We start from the raw sequence: 26,654 nt of genomic DNA, 5'->3' as shown, positions 1-26,654 counted from the left end.
ATTAATCTTATAATATCAACAGACATTAACTAATACACCTTTAAGATCAAAAGTTGTATAATAATATTTCTTAATGCACTATGAACTGACATGAGCATTTTAATTAACTAACATTAACAAAGGTTGCAAAAATATATCACTCATTGTTAGTTTCTTAACAAATAAGAGCTTATTGCAAAGTATTACCAATAGATCATCATGGGTCTAAAATAAAAACAGACAAAAGACAATCTGGGTTGGAGGGTAAAGAGCAAATTCATGTTTTGTTTTCATTTTTGTATAAAATACTGCAGGATATGAGATGTGTGAGGTTGTATTGGCAAGCTTCTAAATATGAGAAATCACAGAAACACGTTTTTCTTTGTTTTTTTGAAAATTAGAATTTGCACGACAAATTTCATGAATTGCATTTGTCTCTGTCCATCCTCAGACTGGCCGCTAGAGGCGCTGTGGGGCGAGGAGTGAAGAGGGGAAACAAGGAAACAGCACAGAACACATAAAAGTCCTTCCAGTCGAGCTTTGCTATTTCCATGGTTTTTGCTACAAAAACGTGCTACTGATATATTTTTTATTTTCTATACATCAAGGCATTAAAATGTCCCTCACTGCATGTTTGTGCGTCTGTGTAAAGCATTATGACAAAAATGTGTCTCTAGTTAAAATTCAGGCAAAAAACCGTGAAACAAGTAACTTGTGGGTCTAACAGAAGAGGTTTTTTTTTTTTTTTTTTTTTTGGCAGAAGAAAAAAAAGTTTGGTCATAAATGTACAATTTTTTATAAAAAATAAAAACTTGCTTTGCAAGGACAAATTTACTATTGCATTGAAACCCACAGGTAAATGATTTTGCTTTTTTAACCCAAATGCCGGGCCAGCTGACGTGATATCAGCTTCATAAAGGCATTGTGTGAAATTAATGCATTTGCAAACTGAGAAGAACCTGCCCTAGCATGATGGCGGATGAGTGTGTCCGTGGGGCAGACCGCAACATTTCTATAGCACCGAGACATCAGGAAGAGAAGAAGCAAATTCACTGAAAACAATTTCTGGAGCTCTGTTTCTCGAGGAGAGAGAGAGAGAGAGAGAGAGAGGGGGAGAAAGAGAGAGAGAGAAAAAAAATGCCCCGGAAAGACCCGCTCGTTTCGTCATTTTGAGACCCGAAGGGGAGGATTTCTTCATTCCCAGAAAATTTCTCCGCATGACCCGCATCATTTTGGGAGGAAACAAAGTGGCGCGCGCGTCTTTCCTCATTCACAAATGATACAATGTAACGGGCGCTTTGATCACAATCATCCGGAGCTCGTGTTTGTGCGCGCGGTAAGATCGAATCCCAATTCTCTCTCAGATGTGATCTGAATGTGTCGTGCACTGCATGGATCTGGTGAATTTTTTTTTCTCTTTTTTTTTTTTTTCTCTTTTTGCGGATCTGCTTTCGAAATAAAGTTTTGCAGCGAGTTAGTGTTGCAGTGAATTGTTGCATGTGTCCTGCAGTGTGTGTGCTCGTATCGAGCCGAGGCTTTTGCAGCAGATTTGTGGAGTTGAAATCAGACGGGGTAGGGTAGAATCTGAAAACACAAAAAGCACACGCAGCAGCCATGTTTGCTGAATTTTCCTGTGAATTTTTGGAGCCCTACTCTTCTCTGGCGACGGGAAGGAAAGCGTGTCTCGAGCTGCTCGCTCGCGCACTAAACAACTTCACGCGCTGAACTTTGATGCAGGTGAAAGTGATGGAAGTGTGATTACAGAAAGACAGGTTTATTTTCGATGAAAGCAGAGTGTAAATGTCGTTTTCGTTTTTGCAGCGAAATTAGCGCCCTCTGTCGGGAGATATTTCGAGAAATTAAGAAATTGCAATTAATTTTGCTTGCAGGCATATTTATTTTTTTCTACATATTCGACACTTCCTGTTATCTTTGTGAATTAGATTGATTCGTTTGTTGTTGTTTCAGACAAACTTCTTCATGCTGTTTTGTATTAATTGTTTTATTTAAATATTTTTATTTTTTATTTTTGTAACGCAGCAAATTTTCTCTGTGTTAAGAAAACAAAACGTCTTCAAATGACAAGCCACTCTTTCCATCTGGCATTTTTTTTCTTTTACACACATATAGATTTTTCTTTTTCCTTTTTGCACAGCCCAACTGCAAATCTAGTACTGCTCAGTGAGAGCTGAGAGAGGGAGCAGAATGGACGAGATTTTGTTCGGGTGTCATGAACAGAAAGCAGGCAAATGTAATGTTCACACGTGTTGGTGTCGGAATGATTTTTTGCTAGTTACACGAGGGAAGTGAGAATATTTTTAACTTCCTTTTAAATGCACTGGGAAAGCAGCACTGCATGTAACAGTTAAAATACATTTTTTTTTTAAACGTATTCAAGTATATTGTGAAAATTGAAGGAGGAAAAAAAGTCATCAGTTTTTTTCTTTCTGTTATTAAAATAAAGTCATTTTAGTTCGCTGTTTGCATTAAATAGCAATTTCCTGTTCTGTACAGCAGTCTTTTATTTTCTGTAATTTTCTGTCAGCGGCTGAAATTTGATGACAGGGTCTGTTTTTAATTTCATCTGTCTGGAGAAAAAAAATCAAAACAAAGATGTCAATGTACATTTTCAATACTTGTGCCTGAAAACAAAATGTATAAATGCGCCACTGATAATAATTCAACAGTCACTGCAATCATTGACAGACTTGCTATTATAGATAGATGGACAGCTTTTTTGTATATGGAAATATAGTTTCCCTTACTTGTACTGAATACACATGAGACAAATGCAGTATGCTTTATGACCTGCTGTTTTCATCATCATCTCATTTTAGAAAAAGGGGCCCAGCATGTAAGAGGCTTTAAAGGGATAGTTAAAAAATGAAAAATTCTATCATTTACTCATCCTCATGTCGTTCCTGTATGGCTGACTGACTTCTGTGCGACACGAAACATGCTCTGAAAAATGCTGGGGTGCAAAACGGCTTTTGGACCCCATTGACATTCACTGTATGGACAAATACATTACAAAAGAAAGTTAGTCATGCAGGTTTGGAACAACATGATGTTGAGTAAATGACTGAATTTGTTATTTTTAGGTGAACTATTCCTTTGATGCAAATGAACAAAATGTAAAAAAAATTATCATTTGTAATTCATCTTTAGTGGGCTCAAAGTCTGAGAGCACTAGTGAAAATGCATCTCTTTGCATTTTTATAGTTTCATGCAACATTAATTCCAAATTCAGGCAAGTTCATTTACAAATGTTATTATCAGCATAACAATTTTAGAGAGGTTGAATTGGGAATATGTAGATGAATTTGTGAATTATTATTTATTTTTTTAGTATTTGTTGTTTCACCCTTTTCTTTAATGACATTATGAACTCTGCTAGTTTTGGCAAAACCATGTTGCGTATCGTTTCAGAATGATTTTGAGGAACATGCTGACCTTTTGTACAAAGAATCCTGATTTTGTGCATGAATCATCATGTTTTCAAGGCTTATGTCACAAATGTGAGCTAGAATTTTTTCTTTTGACATTTTAAGAATCCTAAAACTTTTATTGTTAAGTTTACAACTGAAATAAAATCCTAGGTTTCAATGTGTCCATAGAACTTTGGAACCACATAAATTCCATTTGTTCCCCCCCCCCCCCCCGCTTCCCTAAGGAAAACAACATCACAGCATAAATGTCAAAGCATGGTTTTTTAATGCTTTTTATGCTGCGGTTTAATTTGAGCTGTAAATGGTTTGGTCGGAAGTCGTATTCAGCTCTACATTGGTGGATCAGGCCTGTTTAGGTCAGGATTTTCTGCTCAAACACCAAACCCACACTCTGCCCTCCAACTGTTACTAATCTAAGAATAGAATTTTCATGGAAATTTTCAGAAGCATGCCTTTCCCCCTTTTGTGTAATAAATTTAGGGATTTTCCATGCAAGGCGTCCGAGCTCTGTAATTTTCCACTGCATTTCAATGTCAGTTGATGTAACTTGGAACAAGTGGCTAATTTTTAACCCTTTTGTTTTCAGATCTTCCTCTTGTTTGGCTGATTTCAGGAGCGAGGGCAATAGAAGAGAGCGGCTGACTCCTCGAGCTCTGCACCTCAAGGTAAACTGCCTTTACTCAGGACGTTTCAAGCCGTGTGAGGTAGTTGACGGTGGTCTTTCCGCTTTACTCGCAGTACTTTATGATGACTTGAGCTTTGAAGCTGCTAAAGGACCACCGTAGAAGTGTCGTAAAGTAGTCTGTACCTCTTGTGTGGAGCGTTCTGAAGCCGTGCGATTGTCTTTGTTTGAAAAACAGACCCAAATTAAAGTCATATTTCCTTTCCTGCTGTTTTCAAAATATCATTCCCCAATTGAACTGCTGCAATTTTTTGTTCTCAGTGCAAGTCATTTCTCAGTGATTTCACAGCTTTGATGGAAGGTTATCAGCCGAATACATTTTTTTATCAACTTTTTTTCTGTTCTTCACACAAAGCTATTGTTTGGTTTCAAAGGACTTGAAATATGGGAAACGTTTTTTTTTTTTTTTTTTTTTGGTTCAATTTATTAAAAAATGCATAAAAATGCAATTCATTAACATACTGAATTTAATGCTGCTCTGATGTTTTTTTTTTTCATTTTATTTCTGAATACAAATTAATTTTAATAGGCCCCTCCACACCCCAGAAAATAAAAGATGCATGTTCTCATATCATAATGAAGAATAGCCTCATTAAATGAAAGAAAATCTTTTAGTTTTGCATAATCACCGAAGATGCGGTAGCATTTGCAATTGTTTTTCTTTTATCCCGAATGGGAGTCTATGGCATCCCTATGATCCGTGAATAGGAAAATGATGCACACTTGAGTCCTAAATAATAATCTGACGAATTCTATACCTCCACCAGCAGTTAAAAAATTATTATTGATATAACTTTTGAATGCCTTTTTGCCTTTTATGCTGAGAACAAAAAAAGCCTTGCGTATAGACTCCGCCCCTTTACAGTAGTCGCTGTTTTTAAATGTACTGTAATCCATTTTTTCTTCACCACTAGTATTTAACATTTTGTCAGATGATCCCTGGGCCAAGCCACGTTGAAATGACTGAACAAAATGTTAATATTAATTTTTGTTCAAAAGTTATGATGATGTGAAGCTAACCGTGTCGACACAATTTAGATTATATGCCATATCTTGGCAAAACTTTGATCTATTGAAATTAAATTTGGTGTACTTCATCAGCACCTTGATCTGAGGGTATGTTCCAAATTTGGGAACAGCGCCACCTACAGGCCATAAGATTTGAACAATTTTGCTCATAACTTTTGAAATGTTGATCAGAAAATCTTGTCTACGGGTTAAATCTTGATCTTGGTGTCTACGGGTTTCTTGGGTCATGCAGAATCCACCAATACCAATTTTGCAAGGACCGTTTTGAAATTTGATCATTTTTCTTACACTATACTGAGGACCACTGTAGACATGCACGACTGTGTGTTAAAGTAAATTAAGACCTTAAGAGATTTACTTCAGGTTGTAAAATGTGGCGTGACTTTAATAATTTACCTTTACCTTGAAAAATATATTTTAAAATGTCTTTGAAAATAATGAATTAGAAGTGTTCAACGTGACACTGAGTGAATGACGACAGTATATATTTTTGGTGAACTATTCCTTGAAATTCTTCATAAAATGAAGCAACTAAGCTATAAATTAACACAGATGATGCATGCTGTGTTTTCCTTTAAATCCTTTAGAAACTCCATTAATGTCCTGCTTTTTCCCAAAAGCAATGAATACAAAATGACTCTCTGATATTGCGGCTCTGTAGGATAATGCTAAGCCCAACTGCCTTTATGTAAATTTGTGCCTTATTTTTTATTCTGGTAATTATTAACGTTGCATCACTCTGGAAACATAGATTTCATAATATGCTACATTGACTCCATACTGTCTGTTGCTCATAGCAAACTCTTCCACTCTCGCTGCTAAACCGCCACAGTTCAGAGGTCTCAGAGAGGAAATTAGGACCAAATTATGGATGTGTACATTTTTTCTTCTTTTTTTTTCTTCTTCTGGGGAGTCTGTATTGATTTGGAAATGAAATGGCAAATATTTGTTGAATGAGTTATATTTCTGTATACATTTATATAATTTCTATTGCTGAAATATTTAGCCCCAAAAAATTGAAGTAATGTCTTTTTTTTTTCTTCAATATACAGTTTTTATTAGTAACTAAAACTAAAACCATTACTTAATTAAAACAACAACTTTATTACATAATAAAATTTATATATACAGGTGCTGGTCATAAAATTAGAATATCATCAAAAAGTTTATTCATTTCAAGAATTCAACTTAACAGGTGAAACTAATATATTATATAGACTCATTACATGCAAAGTGAGATATTTCAAGCCTTTATTTGTTATAATTGTGATGATTATGGCTTACAGCTTATGAAACCCACGAGATCAAAATCCCAGAAAATTAGAATATTACATGAAATCACACAGTAATTACACAGTAATACCATGGTCATTGAACCAGGTTTTGGTTCTTCTGGCAGTGTGGGCCGGTGCAAATCCTGCTGGAAAATGAAGGAAGCATGAAGTGCTCTGGAAATGTCCTGGTAGACGCTGCGTTGACTCTGGATTTAATAAAGCACAGTGGACCAAAGTCCTCTTTTCTGATCTCATCTCATTTGGAAACCAAGGTCCCAGAGTCTGGAGGAAGAATGGAGAGGCACACAATCCAAGATGCTTGAAGTCCAGTGTGAAGTTTCCACAGTCTGTGTTGGTTTGGGGAGCCATGTCATCGGCTGGTGTTGGTCCACTGTGCTGTCCACTCAACGCAGCGTCTACCGGGACATTTCCAGAGCACTTCATGCTTCCTTCAGCAGACAAGCTTTATGGAGATGCTGACTTCATTCTCCAGCAGGATTTGCACCGGCCCACACTGCCAGAAGAACCAAAACCTTGTTCAATGACCATGGTATTACTGTGTAATTACTGTGTGATTTCATGTAATACTCTAATTTTCTGGGATTTTGATTTCGTGGGTTTCATAAGCTGCAAGCCATAATCATAAAAATTATAACAAATAAAGGCTTGAAATATCTCACTTTGGATGTAATGAGTCTATATAATATATTAGTTTCACCTGTTAAGTTGAATTCTTGAAATAAATCAACTTTTTGATAATATTCTAATTTTATGAGCAGCACCTGTATATATGTGTGTATGTATGTGTATATATATATATATATCTATCACCACTAATAATAACAATACTAATGTTAATATGGTTTGTTGACTGACGGACAAAACATTCAATAAATGATATTACACAGTTTAATTTAAAGACTGTAAATAACACAATCATAACAATTGCTGCAATTAAATATATATTTTACATAATATTTATTCAAATAAATGTGTGTTCCGGTATGCCTGCATTTAGTAGCTGTGTTCTCAGCACTGTCAAAATAAAAGTCCCTTACAACACTTATTGGCCAAACAGAAAACGTATTGGCTGATGCCAATATATAAATAACCAATAATTTATACATTTATAACAACAACAACACTGGAAATCAAATCATGCTAGTAGCTGTGTTATGGATCATATTAGCTGGTTTCTAAAAACAAACCAGCCACTAGCTTACGTCTTTCTTGGTTTTAAAAACACAAGAATATATCTGTCATTAGTCTGGACTTATGGTTTTATGTTTTTTTTTTATTCGTTGAGCTGCAGAAGGTAACTTTGCTCCAGTGACTCCTCACACACACTAAATATCTGGACATACGTAAAGCTAAGCTATCTCACGGCAGACTGACACCTCCTGCTTAAACCCAGAGTCTGAAAGATTACTTTCATGATGTTATTCTCAGTACAGAAACAGTCCAAGCCCTTCTGCAACGTGGGAAACGTCTCATCTGCCCAACCTCGCCTCAGGACAAACTGCCACCTAATAAACATTAATTCATTTAATTATTCTTCATTCATGTTGGTAGAAACTTGTGACATCCTTTCCTCTGTGGAACATTACACAAGTACTATCGAAGTCCTTGGAGTCCAAAACCACCCTTTTATTGTCTAGACCAAAAACAAACAATCAAAAAAAAACATTTAGCCATTTTCCATGAAAATCATATTTTGTGTTACACAGAAGACAGAAATGCAGACAGGGTCGGAGCCACTGAGAAAATGACAGGAATTTAAGTTTTGAGATAACAATCCCTTTAAGCCATGGTGATTATTTGACAGATTTATTTTAATATTTAACCTTTTAACGGCCACCTCCTGTTTTTAACATCTGAATTTGAAATGAATGCATTGGATCACAGAGCTTCGGTTGAGCTCTTTCTGAAGACACTCCGCAGATTATTGCTGACGTTAAAGCTTCTACAAAGTTTACTGTAAAGCAAATCTACTGAACTAAACATTTATTTTACATAAAATGTATATTTTACAATATAATTTGGACTCGAAAATTAAAGCCATGTGTCTAACCAAGTTGTGTTCAAAGATTTGAAGTTGATATCATGGAAAAATGAGCTCATTAAAAGCTTTTAATGAAATATTTTCCTGGTAACACAACGGCCAATTTCAGGAACGGTTTTCACAGGATTCATTTAAACGTTTAATCTTTCGAATAATACATAATTTAGGATGAGATTACTAAGCAATAAAGTGCCTTGCAACCAGTAATCTATTTTGTTTTAAAATTCAAATATTTCTTTAAGTTTTTGTTGTTTTTCGTTTGTCTTTATTTATAACTTTTGTTTCTTACTATTAAAATGTTATTTTATAAGTTTTTTCTTTTAAGTTGAAAAGGCCAATTTGTTGTTCATACAAGTCATTAAAACTGGTCATTAAGTTATATTGTATTGTGTATAATATGCATATTTTGTCATTATTTGGCATGTCCTGGTTTTGCTTTGGGAATGGCAGATCTCACTCAAACTGACATGCGATTGTTCACAACTGATGATCCATGTTATCCCAGCATGATTTGTGAAATTTCCAAAGAGCATCTAGTGTGCTTGAGTGGAAGCAAGAAAATCTGACCTTTTGCACAAACATGGCCAGTGTCGCAAATGTGCTTGCATTTGGTTAGAGACTCAGACGTACTCTAGAATCTGAAAGCAATAGTTCACCCAAAAAATGAAAATTCACTCATTCACGGCATTAAATGTTCTGTGGAATACAAAAGATTTTTTTTTTTCCCATTCAATGAAAATCAATAGGTTGCAGGACTTTCAAGCTCTAAAAATACATAATGTATAATATTTCACTAAATATAATGTCATTTTGCAGTGTGTGGCATTTTTAGCTTGAAAATGACCTTAAGCATTGGTGATTGGATCGGCATCGGTTGGTCATAGTCTCAAATATATTGGTGATCAGCATTACTTTTTACACGTTGTCGGCCAGTGTTGTTGTTAATAGCAGAACATTTACATCTGCGTCTGCTCTGTGGAATATGTTTTTGTCCTTTACATTTTTTGGTATCACTTTATCTGACAGTCCCGTTCCCCATGTACATGTATGTACTTGTTCTAGCCATTACAGTAACTGGGTAATACCTAGGTACTAACCCTGACCCATGTAGTTACCTTATATTAACCAGTACTCTCTTAGCTGAGCACACTGTAAGTACACATACTGTAAAATAAAGTGCAGCCACATTTTTCATGTAGTAATTAGTCGTGTACATGTTATGTCACGGTGGACTGTGAGTTGCCGTCGGCTTCTTGATGGCCTCTTTTGGTACGGGTCTTTTTGCTCGGATACTTTGGAGGGTTGCCAGTTCTGGGCAGATTTATAATAATTGTGCTACATTTCCTCACCCTTTTATTATTAGTGGCGCTTGCTAAATCCCATGCATTTACGCTCCAAACGCCCTTGAAATTTGGATTATAATTTTGCATGAAGCACCACTTGCAATGCTTTTTAAATTTAGTCTTAGTCGTAGTAGTGCTGTCAAATGTAGTTTTTATCATAATTAGTCTAGCTTATACTGCTTTTGTTGCATGAAGCCGGTTTCAGTTGCTGCCTGTTTTTTCATGTTTATCACCATGATAACTTGCGTAACACGGTTCTGGAGCAGGTTTATTCTGGCTTAGAGATTGCTTACCAAAACTGTGCCAGTCAGTTGTGAGCAAAGTGACAGATATCTGATGTGCATTGTTTGTAGTGCAACCTTATGTTTTTAAAATGATTTGTTTGTCTGTTTGAGTGGAACACACAGTATAGGCTTGTTAGGAGAAAGGTGGATAGCGAGCGTTTGTGAGCCCGCTGAACCAGATCTAAACCAGTCTGGGTTTGTATGGTTTTGTCAATGGCATTTAAGTCTAGTTTTAGTCAATGAAAATATTTTTTCGTCATGCTGCATAATCACGATTTCATGGCTGAAATTTATAATAGCAACGATTGTTGTCATCTGAGAATTTATTTTTACATTTCATAAATTTTTGCACTTTCACCTATAAGCACAAATCAAGAGAATGTCTATCGAAAGCATGGTTTATTTGACCTCACCTAGTTCCCTGGTTTATTATAAGCTATCAAATTAACACACTATATTATGAAAACGGGTAAAGCTTTTCTCAAAATATAAAACCGTGAAATTCCTAATAGTAATTCCAAATTACTTTGCAAGAGCAAAGGAAAACCAAATTACTTTCAATGTTTTTCTGTTAAAACAGCAGCAAAAAAGACTTGACAAAATGAGTAAGTGCATTCACTCAGCAACCACGATCACAAAAAGTCGAGATTCATGTTTGGATTTCTTACAGTTGATCACTGAGAAGCTTAGATGGCAGATTTAACCGCAAACAAACAGCGCAATCGTCTCGTGACAGAACACAGACTGGCTCAAAGACACTTTTATTTAACCAGAATATCTCGATGGAGATCGCTGAACTCCAGCGTACATGTTTGTCAGTGTTTTCAGATCATCAGTATAGAGAGAGTGTGTGCGTGAGTGTGTGCGTGCGTGCGTGCGTGCGTGCGTGTGCATGCGTGCGCAGGGTTGCCAGATTGTAAAGACAAAGTACAACACCGGTCAGAAAATTTATGCATTTAAGAGAAAATCTCTGATTGGGGGATTTAAACTCTTGACGTAATGAAAGCTCGAAGAGGCTTGTAAAAACAGTCTGTAATATTTTGTCTCCTCTAGTTTCTATTTTTAACTACATTTTATTCTCGTCTTTTTTACGATATTGCCTTGATATAGTCACAGTTATTCTTTAACGACATTGGTGTCTCGTCTTAGTCATTTGCTAAGCGCTATATAAATGAAGGTGACTTCACTTGACATGGGAAAAAGCTTGTAGACAAATATTTTTTGTCTTTGTTTTCATTAAATAAAGATGTTTAGCTGATGGCTCTTACTCTTAGAAGAACAGGTTCTATGTAGAACCTTGAATGGTTCTTTTAGGCGCTTCATATATAGAAACTTTTAGGGGTTTCCTTCATGGGATCAGTTTCTTGGTTTAGTTTTATTAATTTTGTTCTAGTTTTATGATTTAAACCATTCATAAACGCACTTTATCACTAGAAAAATGTTAAATAAGCATTAAACATGAAAGGTTTATGCAACAATATTGTTATTTCCAATCGCGTAAACCGATAACATGTTGATGACGCAAAAGAATAGATCATGTAACCCATATTTGTGGTGTATGGCTTGTCTCAGTCTTCATCGGGTAAAATAATAACTGCAGGTTATAATAATAACACCCAACCGCAAACGTGCTCTTCCTCCTCTGATCTCTGAGAAACACTCGCACGATTAAATCTCTGGGGGGAAAATAATAAAAAATCCAATAAAACGAAAAGGTGGAGAATGTCATTTTGAATAGTCATTTTAAAAATGTATACTTCATATATTATAATAAACAACCCTAATATGAATTAAAATATATACAAGTAATAAAAACAACACACAAAATTGTAGGAATGTAATGATTTTATATAAATGTATTGGTGTGTCTGTTTTATATAAAAGAGGGATGGAGGGATATGCATGTATATTTCTCATATATATATATATAATATATGAAATATACATGCATATCCCTCCAACCCAGACCAGGTTCAGTCTTTTCATCTCCTGCTTGTTTTGCAATTTTGATTTCCATCAAAAATGTAATCAGGGCTCAGCGCTGGCCTGTGTGCTGCCCTGAATTTCTAATTTTAGTCTATTCTTTCAGGATTTATTTTTTGTATAATTCAAGAGCGCTTTTCAATATCTCCCAGTTATTAAATTTTAATTCGGAGATCATTAGCATATAAATTGAAAAGGCTTTTTTTTTTTTTTTTTTTTTTAGGTGCCCACTCTTTCAGATGAAATTTAAGAGGCAATATTTCTTTTTTCACCACTTCCATTTAAATGTAAAATAGTAAAAAGAAAAAGAAAAAAACAAATAAACAAAAAGGAAATTATTCATTTTTTTCACATGATTCATTTTTATGAAAGTGGTACAGGCGTGCCAGGGTTTTTCATGATGGGAACGTGTCAGTGTATTCTGGTTCAAGGAAACTAGGGCTGTCGGTCTAATCTCTTCCAGTCATCTCCTGAAATAGCCTGAGAGTAATAAATTCTCATTAGGTGACAGTGTTGAAATTCTCTTACCACAGTTTGGAGTTGGTTTTGAAAATGAATTGGTGAAAGAGCGCACCTGTGTGCACTAATAATGCCTCCTGGCTCTTTTTGTGAAGGACATGTAATTAAGAGGTGCTATCACTGTACCATAGTGTGTGCTGGCTTTTTTTTTTTTTTGAAGAAAAGAAGAAAAAAAAAAAAATTATTGCTTTGTATTTGTTTTAAATTTGAGCATTTTAGTCATGACAGAAACGTTTCAGTCAAGGCATGTTCATTTGGTGTTTTATTTCTTTATTTACCTTTTATTGTATATTTAGATTGCTCTTTCTATTAATAGAAGGTCTGTAGCACACGACTGAGAGTCCAGCTTAGCCTGGAACTAGGGATGCACCGAATATTCGGCCACCGAAAATTTTCGGCCGAAAATGGCCCAAAAGTGCATTTGCGGAAAAGTGCGGAAATGTTGTGATGACGCAAACAGCAGATACCGCGACCTGCACGTGCTTGTCTGAAGCAACATATCTGCGGTGTGGACGTATTTCAATATATCTGAGAGTGACCCACGGACAGCGATTTTCAAAACACAGACATCCCAAGTCTTCCGGAAGTTCCGGGAGTCTCCTGCGTATTGATAGCGACTCCCTGATGCCCGCAAATTAGTTTAAATCTCCCGGAATCGCGAGCGAGCATGAGCGCGCAGACGTAGCGCGCGCGCGCGGCAAAGAGAGGGAGCGAGAGACCTTGCGTGTACCAGCCGTCATTTATCAGAGGTGTGTGTGTTTACCTTAGCTGTTTATGGTTTTTGCAACTCACGTCCATGAGCATATAGCTGCAGATATTATTATGGGCTATGGCAGTATTGACCTAAATGCACTTTGTTTTTATGAGAGAACATTTCATTTTTAAACCTTTCTGCAGGCCAGTAGGCTTTTACATTATTATTTAATGTACACATGAGTGGGGTCAAGTTAAACATTTAATTTTATACTTTGCAATGTGCTAAATAAATATTTGCATAACATTTTAATTGATTTATTCTTTGAAACTTTAATATTAATTTATGCAATGCCTTGATTATAGTAAAGTTAGTACACAGGCATAGCCATAAATGCAATGGTACTAATAATTGGCATAATTTATTTCGGTTTTTCGGTTTTCGGCCTTAGTTTCCTCTTTTTCGGTTTTCGGTTTCGGCCAAGAATTTTCATTTCGGTGCATCCCTACCTGGAACCACGTTTCAAAAACCAAGAAAGACGTAAGCTAAGTGGCTGGTTTGTTTGAAGAAACCAACTAATGTGATCCATAACACGGCTACTAGCATGATTTGATTTCCAGTGTTGTTGTTATTATTATAAATGTTGTAATTATTGGTTATTTATATATTGGCATCAGCCAATACGTTTTCTGTTTGGCCAATAAGTGTTGTAAGGGACTTTTATTTTGACAGTGCTGAGAACACAGCTACTAAATGCAGGCATACCGGAACACATTTATTTGAATAAATATTATGTAAAATATATATTTAATTGCAGCAATTGGTATGATTGTGTTATTTACAGTCTTTAAATTAAACTGTGTAATATCATTTATTGAATGTGTTGGCCGTCGGTCATCAAAAACTATATCAACATTATTATTGTTATTAATAGTGGTGATATACTTTTTTTTTATTTTTTTTTATTTTTTTTAGCATTGACCAATAAGTTGTTCTGTTTGGCTGATAAGTGTCGGAAGCAGGACTTTTATTTTGACAGCGCAGACAACTTGGCGCCTAAATGCAGTGTCATTCATAAATCCTCTCCCGTGGCCTCATGGGATAGTAAAGTGTCCATTGAATACTCACCACAGAGTCTCGGAGGAAGTAGTAGGTCATCCGGGGACTTTTCACTACTGTTTTTTGAATACTATGCATTCAGATGTACTACTTTTTTTTTGCTGTGCTGTTTCTTGCACACTATGTACTGTAGTAGGGAAGTACTCGATTCCAGACACAGCCATGGTTGTAGACCTGAAAAAGAAAACTGGTTGTAAAATAATTCAAATTCTAATATCCGTTATGTCTTCCCCCTCACAATCACAAGCAATTTTATCAGCTGATGATGTTGATGAGCCAAAAATAGTGATTTATGCATAAATCAATTTCATGTTTTGTGATATTTAGCATTTTATTTTAATTTTTATTTTTTTGCATTATATTTTCTCTTTCCTCCTCAAAGAAAACTCTGGTAGATATAGATAGAGCTAGATAGAGCTGTAGATTGCAGACACATGTATCAAGTTTATTGTATTTCTCTGCAGAGAGTTCTGGGTAATGCATATACAATTGTAGTTCTCTAAAACATAAATCTCCACTATTCTGAACTGTTATGAATGTCTCCCACACAGAAGGGAAATATTGTATGCTTCAAAACAGTTCCTCTGCATTACAAAATTCAAGTTTAAATTAGATAATGCTACTGTATAGAGTTTCTGAATTTGATTGCTTCTAGTTCTTCTCTGATCTTGTTCTTATTGTATTTTAATAGTGTACAAGACATGGATTGCCCCAAATTCACATTTGGGCACTTAAAGAGGACATCTTATGCTTTTTAACATGTTCATCTTTCTTTAGTGTGTAATGTTGCTGTTTGAGCTTGAAAAATCTCTGCAAAGCTCCAGTTCTTCTCTATATCAGTGTTTCTGAACCCCTGAAACGCCTCCATTGTAGTCTTGAGTTTCTTCCGGGAACGAACACGTCACAATATCCGCTTGACCAATCACAACACACTGCTCCAGCCGACCAATCAGAGCACAGTGTGCTTTTCAGAAGGAGGGGCTTCTTAGAGACAGGAACTAAACAGAGCGTTACTGACAGACTGGGAAGAGAGGAGCCGCAACAATGGAGAATATGAGGGGAAAAAAGTTTTTTTTTTAAATGCTTAGTGAGCATTCAAGCATCATAAGATAACCCTTATGGAGTAGAGCCCCCCCCCCTCAAATAAAATAAATACAAATAAATCAAGACTTTGAAAATGAGCATATCAGGTCCCCTTTTAAATGCCGCCTCCTGTTTTTGTTTTTTTCCAGTTTCCTTTGCTCTTGCTGAGCAGTCGTGGAGTCATGAGTTGTCAGGAGGTTCCTAACCCCAGCCAGGAGCCGAAGGACACAGCTGTGGTCCCGACTGAGGCAGGAGCCACGCAAGCGGTCCCGACAACCTCCCCGAAGCTCCCCTCAGTCACCGTAAAGACCGAGGTGGCGTCCACCGCCGAGTCTGTGGCCAGTAACGGCAAAGCGAGTGACGGGAACATACCGGCTGAGATCTGTGTGGTTTTGGGGAGCTCTCGCAACTCGCAAACACAAGGTATGAAATAGTTTTTAGTCATGAGACATTCTACAAATGGGTGCCATGTGTATCCCTCATATATACACACACTACTTGTCAAAAGCTTGGAATTAAGTTGTAATAGTATTTTACAATACAACATTTTATTTTTGTCAGTACATGCAACCTTGATGAGCAGAAGAGACTTCTTTCAAAAAACTTTTTATTTATTTATTATTATTTCAAACTTTTGACCAGTAGTGTAGGTGTAAATGTGACTTTATTAGTGAAAAGGTTATGCAATCTTGAAGTCTCCACCTTCTTTATTACTTTATATTCTGTTTTATGTTTGTCAGGAATGATGTCATGATTGATGATTGACAGATTTGTTTGTGGTGAAAATCAAGCTTTTAATGTTTTTTTTATATGTCTATGTGGTGTTTTTAATATGCTTTGGATGAGACATTAAACCGAGGTCCTGACTCTCTGTGGTCATTAAAAATCCCATGGCACTTCCCATAAAGAGTAGGGGTGTAACCCGGGTGTCCTGACCAAATTCCCTTCATTGGCCTTTACATTCCCCATCCATTAAATTGGCCCTATCATTCTCTCTCCTCTCCACCTATCTGGTGTGTGGTGAGCACACTGGTGCCGTTGTGCTGTGGATGCTGCAAACTGGTGGTGGTTGAGGAGAGACCCCAACATGATTGTAAAGTGCTTTGGGTGTACAGTAGTACATGTGAAAGCACTATATAAATGCCTCATTCATTCATTCAAACCATGTGTAAATTCATAAGTCGACACCATTGCTGAGTATTTTCTCCTTAAAACTGCAGTGAACCAAAGACAGTCTCAAAAACACACTTTGAAATCGCTGGTGTTTCTGACGTCACAAACTACCTTGTAACCAATCAGATCAACGTGTGATCGTCAACCAGTGGATCTCTGAGCTGAGTGAGTGAGTGGAGGCGGGGCTCATTTGCATATTCATAGAACCGCGTATACTAAATGAAGCAAGGGTGTCGAGTAGGGATGTCAATTTTCACAAATTCCCATGATCGATCGTCGTTTAAATTAACGATCAATTAATCGATTAATCTTTAGCCTTAATACTGCGATATGCGTCTACTGCAGTGGCTATGACAGCATGACAGGGTCTGCAAATGCTGCTCAAAACGCTATATGTTCCTCACCAAATCAATTAGAATGGTTTTAAATATAAATAAAGGGCTAGTAGGATTGTAAAATGTTTCGATGTGATTGATAATTAAATTAATTACTTAATAATCAAATATAACTACTAATACAACGTGTCACCAACGCCGCCTCATATGCGCTTAGAATGTGTGACTGTTGTGGACGCGCTCTTCCTGGAACAACTGCACGCGCTGAATGAATCTGCTACCGTTAAACTGGAGCACTTTGCTAGCACGTTATTTATCTAAAAGAAACACATCCTATAAGAGATTATTCAGATATATTAAAAATAAACATAATATTACAAATTATATCTGCACAAAATGACGCAAATTCATGCACAAGTGAACTTGAACTAAGTTACGGCACGTCACTTAGTCTGAATTCATTCAGAACTACTCATGTTGTGGACGCGCTCTTCCTGGAGCAACGCGACACAGCAACTAAACCCAAATAATTCACAATGTTTTATTACAATATTGTTCTCTTTATAATGTTATGTAATATTACAGTCCCAATAGTCATTATTAGTCGTGCACTGCCGTTTGAGCTGCGCGCGCTGAAGCTGACGCTTTACTACAGAGTTCATTCTTAACCTAATGCATCCAATATGAGATAAATCAGATATAGATAGGCCTACAGAAAATAAACAGTATTACAACTTACATTTGCACAAAACAAAAGGCTGCGAATGCACACGCAAACTTATAGTCATGATGAAAGGTGTAAAACATAACTCCGACGCGCTCGCTTTACATGTTTCACGGTTGAGCAGCGCGCACGCGCATGAAGACCTGCTTAATCGATGATCGATAAGTTGTATCGATTAAATGTATTATCGACAATTAATCGATCGTCGATTAATCGTTGACATCCCTAGTGTCGAGTTACATTCAAGATATTTTAAGATGGGAAGAAAAAACTTTTAAATATGTCATTTTGGTGATCAAAGATGAGTTTTAAGGGATACAATTATTGACTACAGGGGAACTTTACATTTTTTATTAAAGTGTCATGAAGCACTACATTTTCTGAGATATTAACATGTTTTCAGTGGCGTCAAAATAAGGTACTTGCAAAACAGGAACACTTATCGGCCGATGTGATCATTAATAAATGCCAAATATCGGCCATGGCAATAAATATTGGTTGACCGTGATTTTATATAGTGAGCAAATCAGAACTGAGAAGTGGATATTTGCTGAAGTATCTGAATGAAATCTGTTTATTTCTCTCTCCAAGGAAACACCTTGTAGTTTCACAGCTTGTGTTAAAGTGTAAGCCGTGTGACCGGCCTGATGGTGTAATCACACCTTACTAACACTTGAAACACATTTGTCTGACTGTGATCTTTCCGTTCTCTCTCTTACAGGCTCTTACATCTGTGGAGTATGTGGGAAGAAGTACAAATACTACAACTGCTTTCAGACGCATGTCCGAGCTCACACAGGTGCCGTCCCATTCTTGACCTACTGAATTTGATTTAGGATAGTTGTAAGTTCTCAGAACTGCAAATGAAGTTTACAGTAAACAGACTAAACACGTCTTTCTATCATATTGATGGTTTCTCACCACAGCAAACATCTGACACACAAACAAATGACTCTTTTGAGACGGTTAATAAAATATATAGAGTATTTTTCTTCCACACACATATTGTTTTGCTTCGGAAGACAGTGATTCATCCGCTGGGGTCGTATGGATCGCCGTCACAATCGCTTTGTGTGGTTTTTAAGCGTCAACTGAGCGGCAGCCATTCGATAGCATTATATGGGCTCAAAGAGATGCATTCTTTTCCTAAAAATATCCGTTTGTGTTTATCTGAAGACAGAAAGTCAAATACATTAGGGATGTCATGAGGGTTAGTAAATGATGGGAGATTTTTCAATTTTGGGTGAAATATCCTATTTCCAGAATCATAAAATTCCTTATTACATAACCAGTTTATGAATCTGTCTGTATTTGTGTGGTTTTATTTAGAGGCCGAGGGCACAGCTTCAGGAGAAGGAGCATCTCTGGGAATCAATAGTGAGTTGCACATTTTCTTATTCATGGGACAGATATTTGGGTAATTGTCCTGGAATTTTCTAAATAAAGTGGATAAAACTGTGACAGAGAGAGTTTTGTCCAAACATCTTGTCACACAATGATATCTAAAGTTTCTATTCATAGAAGTCTGTTTTTTTTCCCCTAATCCAGGTTCTTTCCGTTATACATGTGACGTATGTGGGAAAAAATACAAGTACTACAGCTGTTTTCAGGAGCACCGAGACCTCCATGCTGTTGATGGTGAGATGTGGATTCCCTCTTTTCATTTGTAATATATAGCTCTTGGTTTATGACAGGTGCTGGTCATAAAATTAGAATATCATCAAAAAGTTGATTTATTTCAAGAATTCAAGTTAACAGGTGAAACTAATATATTATATAGACTCATTACATGCAAAGTGAGATATTTCAAACCTTTATTTGTTATAATTGTGATGATTATGGCTTACAGCTTATGAAACCCACAAAATCAAAATCCCAGAAAATTAGAATATTACATGAAATCACACAGTAATTACACAGTGATACCATGGTCATTGAACCAGGTTTTGGTTCTTCTGGCAGTGTGGGCCGGTGCAAATCCTGCTGGAGAATGAAGGAAGCATGAAGTGCTCTGGAAATGTCCTGGTAGACGCTGCGTTGACTCTGGATTTAATAAAGCACAGTGGACCAAAGTCCTCTTTTCTGATGAGAGCAAATTTTGCATCTCATTTGGAAACCAAGGTCCCAGAGTCTGGAGGAAGAATGGAGAGGCACACAATCCAAGATGCTTGAAGTCCAGTGTGAAGTTTCCACAGTCTGTGTTGGTTTGGGGAGCCGTGTCATCGGCTGGTGTTGGTCCACTGTGCTGTCCACTCAACACAGCGTCTACCGGGACATTTCCAGAGCACTTCATGTTTCCTTCAGCAGACAAGCTTTATGGAGATGCTGACTTCATTCTCCAGCAGGATTTGCACCGGCCCACACTGCCAAAAGAACCAAAACCTTGTTCAATGACCATGGTATTACTGTGTAATTACTGTGTGATTTCATGTAATATTCTAATTTTCTGGGATTTTGATTTCGTGGGTTTCATAAGCTGCAAGCCATAATCATCAAAATTATAACAAATAAAGGCTTGAAATATCTCACTTTGCATGTAATGAGTCTATATAATATATTAGTTTCACCTGTTAAGTTGAATTCTTGAAATAAATCAACTTTTTGATGATATTCTAATTTTATGACCAGCACCTGTAGTATGTCAGGAAGCACATGGTTGCTGTCACAGCTGTTTTAAATGTCTCAGTATTCAGTTGATCCATGTATGGGTAATTTGGTTTTTACATTGTAAAACCTATGAGAAATATCTGTTAGAAAGGGCAGAGTGTCAAGACCATATAGACCGAGAACAAAACCAGACCATCTGACATTTCAACCTCAAACCTTTCAGTTCAGGCGCTTTAATGAACCGATGAATGAAATTTAAATAACTTAATAGTCTTTCAAGGTACTTTCCACAAATATGATAATGACTTATTTTGTAATCACAAATCCCATGTTTTTTGTTGGTTTAACTATTATATAAAATATACCCCAAAATATAGACAAAATATTACCCTGTTGCTGCTTTGCCGTTAAAAAAAATAAAAAAAATATTACCAGGATCAATCCAATGCTTTTCTTTAAAGGGATAGTTCACCCAAAAATGAAAATTAGCCCATGATTTACTCACCCTGACATCATCTTAGGTGTATATGACATTCTTCTTTCAGACGAATACAATCGGAGTTATATAAAAAAAATTCCTGGCTCTTCCAAGAGGCAGTGAATGGCTGGATGACTTTGGAAGTCCATTAAAGGCAGTCGGCCGTCCGTATCGACTTACGCCTGAGAGAAACACCTGAACTTGACACACAACGAAATGACGGCAATTGATGCCTCTCGCGGTTCAAACACACAGGGCTGGGCAACCGTGTTCGTCATTACGTTGTGCGTCAAGTTCAGGTGTTTCTCTCAGGCGTAAGTCGATGTGTTTTTTAGTGCCAAATTTAGGGCTAGTTATTTTAATCGATAAAGTTTTACATATAGATATTTTTCTTTATTAACCTATTTCATCCCTATTCCCACATTTTGTAGTAATGACACTATAACGCAAACCGGAAATTGTAATGCGTGAGCACGCAAAAGTTTATTCTCGTGAGCATTTGCAAATCTGTATATTTTTTTTCTTTTTGCAAAGGTCCCTTCAGGGTCTCCGTACTAACCTCATATAAAATGCAGAAAAAATAAAACGGCTCAATGTCTTTAGTTTCATCTCCAACATATTACATTTTGGTTGACGGTCAACATTTTCTGAAGGTTGACTACTGATAATTTCCCAGGTGTTTTGGGTCCTATTTTGGACTATATTTGTGGAAAATGTCTCAATTTAAAGAGGAAAATATGAAGAAAGCTGTCTTTTTTCCCCCTTTTCTTTTTAAGCTGTCAATAGAACTTTTACCTAAACCATTCCTAATTAACAGAACCAAACTTTGTTGATCTTGATCCTACACACACAAAAAATTCCCCATAAAAGCTGATGGTAAATATGTATAAACATCTTGACATTAATTGCTGATCATAAATTCTTTGTCTTTTATTATTTTCTTTCACTAATGAAGCGAGGGCTGTAACTCCAGTGGCAATAAAACCGCTGACATTTTCATGAAAGATGAATTGTGACCCATGCTGGCAAAATGAGTGGGAATGCACACAGGATAATGTCGAGATAGAGGCAAAACAAGTGAAATATGTCAATTTTGGTCGAATTTGAGCTTTTTTAAGAGCATTAAGCCCTCGTCTAGCGATCCCAATGCTCCACATGGCAATTAAACATCTAAAATGATCTTTATTTGTACGTTTTCTGAGGGGAGTACCTTTCCTTTGTTTTAATAATGTTTAAAAAAAAATTCTCTGCTCGCTTCTCGACAGCTGGTGCACAAGTTTGGTATCGTTGTAATTCCAACTTTGTGAATCTTCTCAGTGAATTCTCGATGGCATGAGTCTGAACCAGTGAAATGTGATGTTCAAACCCAAGCTGATGTAAACAAAACCAGCTTGTTACTAACCAGTCAGAATAACGAAACACCCGGTGGTGCATTGTCATATCGGTGAACCTGATTTCAACAAGTGAAACATTATCCTGGATCAATGATCTTGGTACAACATTCCAATCAACCAATCAGATTTGAGTGACAAGTTTACAGTTTATGTCAAGTTTAGGCTTACAATCAGGGTTTGGTGCTTTTACATCAGTGTTATTCATTCATATTATTCATGTGTAGGGTTAGTGATAGGGATAGGACTAAATTTACGGACAGGAATGTTGTTCCAGGATCAATAAAATATGTTGCACTTGGCAAAATCACGGTGACCTTGTGGTATCTTGGAAGCTTCCATCCTCTGAAAACACGAAAAGTAAACACGGCAGAAATTTCTCATTTTCAAGCTTTTAATTCAATATTTCATTGATATATGCCTGTTTTGTAATGGATATGGTAGCGAGAGTGCTCAGTCGGTCTGTGAATCTTGTCGGAGCAATTGAAATGGAGCATTTTGCTCAACTTATTAATGACTACTTCAGTGATAATGTGCCACCACCAAAACAAGATGATTGTGGACGTTAATGTAGCAAATCTTGAACAATGGTTAGGCATGGACACAATATGAAACTGTCATATTAAAAAGGACTTTTTTAACTATTAACTATTCGATCACTATTAATCTGGCCACACATCCATGAAGGAAAAATCATGAGAATTTTGTCTTTAAAAAAAAAAAAAAAAAAACTTGTTAACATGAGATGGGCAATTTGTTATTTATTGTTATTATTGATATTTTATTGCATAATTTTTCTACATGGGTAGCCCTTAACCAGTGACACGCTTCTCAGTCTGACTGCTTGCATAACAATGTCAAATATTGTTCACATAATTATTTTCATATTATTTTCAATTTGGTGTTATTACCAGTGTTTTTAAGGTATGTTTGCTAGGTTAGGTCATTTTTTGTCAGATTCTAACAAATATACATAATTTTGAAGTTTTTTTAATTTTATTTTTTTATGGAGAATGTGAAAATATCTAGAATTCATATGTGAAAATCTGTTCATTCTGACTCCTTTTATCAGCACGGGTCACAATTTTCTAAGATGGTGTCTGAGAGATGCTATTGATGCATTATCATCTTCATTAAAGTCTCATCTTCCTCTGCTCTTGTTCTCTGTAAACACTGTTTCATTATTTGTGATGTCAAAATACTCGTTTTTAACACTGGCAACACCTATGGCGTGAAATTATTGATAAGACCCTCATTGGGTGAACAGTACTTTTATGTCATCCTTAGATATCTTATACACACACACACACACACACGTATGAGTCTGCTAAAAGGTGAAAAGGCTTACCTACACTAACTTTGCATCCTCTTTTTGTTGTCGTTCAGATCCATATGACCATGTGATACCTGTAGAAGACCTAAAAGAGGAGACTGAATCATACCAGAAAATGGGACCAAGTAAGAGTGCTCTAAATCTCTCTGACTCGTGGTTCCCTTACATGTTGGTCAGTTTGATGCCGCGTCAGCTGATATTATGAACTCAAGCCAGGAGTGATGACTTTGGATGACCAAATACACTGCAAAAATCTGAAAAGTTGAGAAAACATGATGCAGCTTCAAAGTTTGCTCAGCTTATGGAAAAATTGTTGTTTAAATTTATACACTGTAAAAAATTATTGTTGGTTTAACTTAGTTAATCTGGTTGCCTTAATTTTGAGTTAATTTAAATGAGAAACCTTTTAAATTGCAGTTTGTTTGATGGATTTTTTTTTTACAGTGTTGAATCATGCAAATTATTTTTCATATACCGTTTAAGCCCCAGTGTCCATATAAGCAGGATTGGGCCATGTGTATGACAACTGCTCCACTGCGGTCAAAACAGCTTTTCGTGCATATCAATGTTGTTGTTGTTTTTTACGTGGGTATTAAGTACACGAGTGATGGATGAAAGTTTGTTCGCAAAATAAATTATTAGTTAGTAGCCAAATGTTACATCACGACCATGGAAACATCAGGATTCTGAGTGAAACGGCTTCTGGAACAAGAACAAATGTGGGTGGGGCTTAATTTGGTCTTTGGGGAATTGATTGGATGGTTGTGGTTTGCTATTGGTGGATCTCATATGATTGACAGGTTGCTCCGCCCTCATCATCAGAGAAGAGAAGAGATGCTGCAAGAGGGAGGGGAAGTTATTCTGATTTAAGATTACGATGCACATGAAAAATAATAATGATGTGCACGGATAAATAATTTATAATAAATACTGCAATGTTCCATAAAAAGTACGAATTGTCAATTATGATTTCATGGGGACTTTAATGGATAAGCTGCTGAATGATGCTGCGTTGAAGTGGTTTAACCCCAGTTCCCTAAAAGAAGTAATGTTATGCTGCAGAATGATTCGAGTAGCTTCTTCTGATGAACATGACACTGATCCCTCAGTTATATGCGCATATGGGCGGAGCTTAAACACAATCAGCCATTAAATTGCTGTGATTCTATTCAGGTCGACAGAAGTCATCACTCCTGGGTGGAGTTTCCACCGCATCAGGTCCCACATACAGGGAACCGGGTTATATTTAAAACCCAGACTTTCTAATTGTGACTTATAAGATTGATTTGTTTCCGAAGTGATAAAATATGCTGCAATCAAGAAAATGAATGTAGGATTATGGTTGTGAAATTGCAGCTTAAAGCAGTGGCTCTCAACCTTTTTGACTCCAAGGCCCCACATCGTCCACAACAATATTTGAAGGCCCGACACGGCTACTCTCTGTAAATTAAATTCCATGATTGCAGAAGTATTAAGAGCTGAATGCTTTTCAAGGTTCACACTCTCTTTAATCAATGCATTTACATGACTTTTCTAGTCGTATGCGATTTATGCATAATGATTTTCAAAAAATATATTGTACTCACAATTTCTATACCCGATAAAGTATTTTAGAGCTTGGCATAAATATTAAACTGTATATTCAATATAAAAATGCCCATGAAGTTTTAAGATTTTATTAATTGCATGTCTTTTCCAGGTCTACTAGAAATCACATAATGATTAAATGAGTAAAGTTTGATAACACACTTTGATGTTGGCTTGACAAAGCCAGGTCTGAAAGTTTAAAATAACTTTGAACAGCTTGAAGTTTGATGGTTTAACTCAGAGAAAGTAAAAAAAAAAAATGTTATTAGCATCTTGTAACATGTTGTTAGCATGATTAACATGTTGTTAACATGATTAACATGTTGCTAGCATGATTTAACATGTCACAAACATGATTTAGCACATTGCTAGCATGTTTTAACATGTTGTTAACAAGTTTGAACATGTTGATAGCATGATTTAACATTGCTAGAATGAATTAGCATGTTGCTAACATAATTTAGCACATTGCTAACATGATTTAGCACATTGCTAGCATGATTAACATGTTACTTGCATGAATTTGCATGTTGTTAGAATGAATCAGGCAAGTAACATGTTGCTAGCATGATTTAGCACATTGCTAGCATGAGTATTATTAAATGCATGTCTTTTCCAGGTCATTAAAAAAAAAAAAAACACTCTTAAAACTTGATGAGTAAAGTTTGATGACAAACTTTGATGTTGGCTTGACAAAAACAGGTCTGAAAGTTTAAAAGAACTTTGAACAGGTTGAAGTCTGAAGGTTTTACTCAGAGGAAGTAAAAAAAAAGCATGTTGCCAGCATGATTAGCACGTTGCTAGCACGATTTAACACGTTGTTAGCATGTCCAAACATGTTGATAACATGAATTAGCATGTTGTAGCACGTTGGTAGCATGATTAGAATTTTGTTAACATGATTTAACACTTTGCTAGCATGTTTTAACACATTGTTAGCACATTTGAACGTGACCATTATTAGCATGTTGCTTGCATGTTTTAACAAGGTGATACCATGTTTTATCATGTTGTTAACATGATCAGCATGTAGTTAAAATGATTAGCATGTTGCTAGAAAATTGCTAGCCATATTGTTAGTGTGATTTAACACATTGCTAGTATGAATTAGCATGTTGTTAGCAGGATTTAACACATTGCAAGCATGAATTGGCATGTTGTTAGCATTTAATTAGCATGTTGTTGATGATAAAGATAAGAGACTCTTTAAATTTTGTCTCAGAAGAAGCTTAAATAGTAGATCAGTATGTTGGCTTTGTCAAACCAACATAATCAGTCTATCGCACACATTCAGGTTTTCCAAGACAACCCTGGTTCTTCAAATACAGTTTTTGTTTTTGTTCTTTTAGCTTATTTTAATGTTTGTTTTAAAGCTTTGTTTTTAATGCCTTGTTTTAAATGATTAAGCTATGTTGAGGTCCGCCTGGTTGAGAACCACTGGCTTAAAGGGACAGTGCACCAAATAATATTTCTGTCATTATATTCTCACCCTCATGTCATTGCAGAGCTGAATACAGTTCTCTTTG

The 26,654-nt window shown here is 36.2% G+C and overlaps 1 protein-coding gene and 1 long non-coding RNA gene across 4 annotated transcripts in view; one reads left to right on the top strand and one right to left on the bottom strand.

The window, feature by feature from the left end:
• The first annotated feature begins 834 nt into the window (after window positions 1-834).
• The window catches only part of znf618 (zinc finger protein 618), a 49,168-nt gene continuing 23,348 nt past the window's right edge, over window positions 835-26,654 (top strand). For 2 of the 3 annotated variants that reach the window (XM_082170504.1, XM_082170502.1), the window contains exons 1-7: window positions 835-1,315; window positions 4,015-4,093; window positions 15,650-15,923; window positions 18,454-18,531; window positions 19,062-19,109; window positions 19,281-19,370; window positions 23,595-23,666. In XM_082170504.1, coding sequence (XP_082026630.1) covers window positions 15,683-15,923; window positions 18,454-18,531; window positions 19,062-19,109; window positions 19,281-19,370; window positions 23,595-23,666 — 529 coding nt within the window. In that variant the 5' untranslated portion in view covers window positions 835-1,315; window positions 4,015-4,093; window positions 15,650-15,682. The other variant, XM_082170503.1, reaches the window with a different exon arrangement.
• Window positions 5,547-21,139, bottom strand: LOC309499353. The gene is made up of 2 exons (XR_014206224.1): window positions 19,764-21,139; window positions 5,547-6,608 (listed from the first exon to the last, which is right to left on the bottom strand). It is a non-coding gene; the product is annotated as an uncharacterized lncRNA (long non-coding RNA).

Source organism: Leuciscus leuciscus (assembly GCF_965113295.1).
Source record: "Leuciscus leuciscus genome assembly, chromosome: 5".
NCBI classification, from domain to species: domain Eukaryota; kingdom Metazoa; phylum Chordata; class Actinopteri; order Cypriniformes; family Leuciscidae; genus Leuciscus; species Leuciscus leuciscus.
Note: the sequence above shows the minus strand (reverse complement) of the source record. Positions and strands in the feature narration are given on the sequence as shown.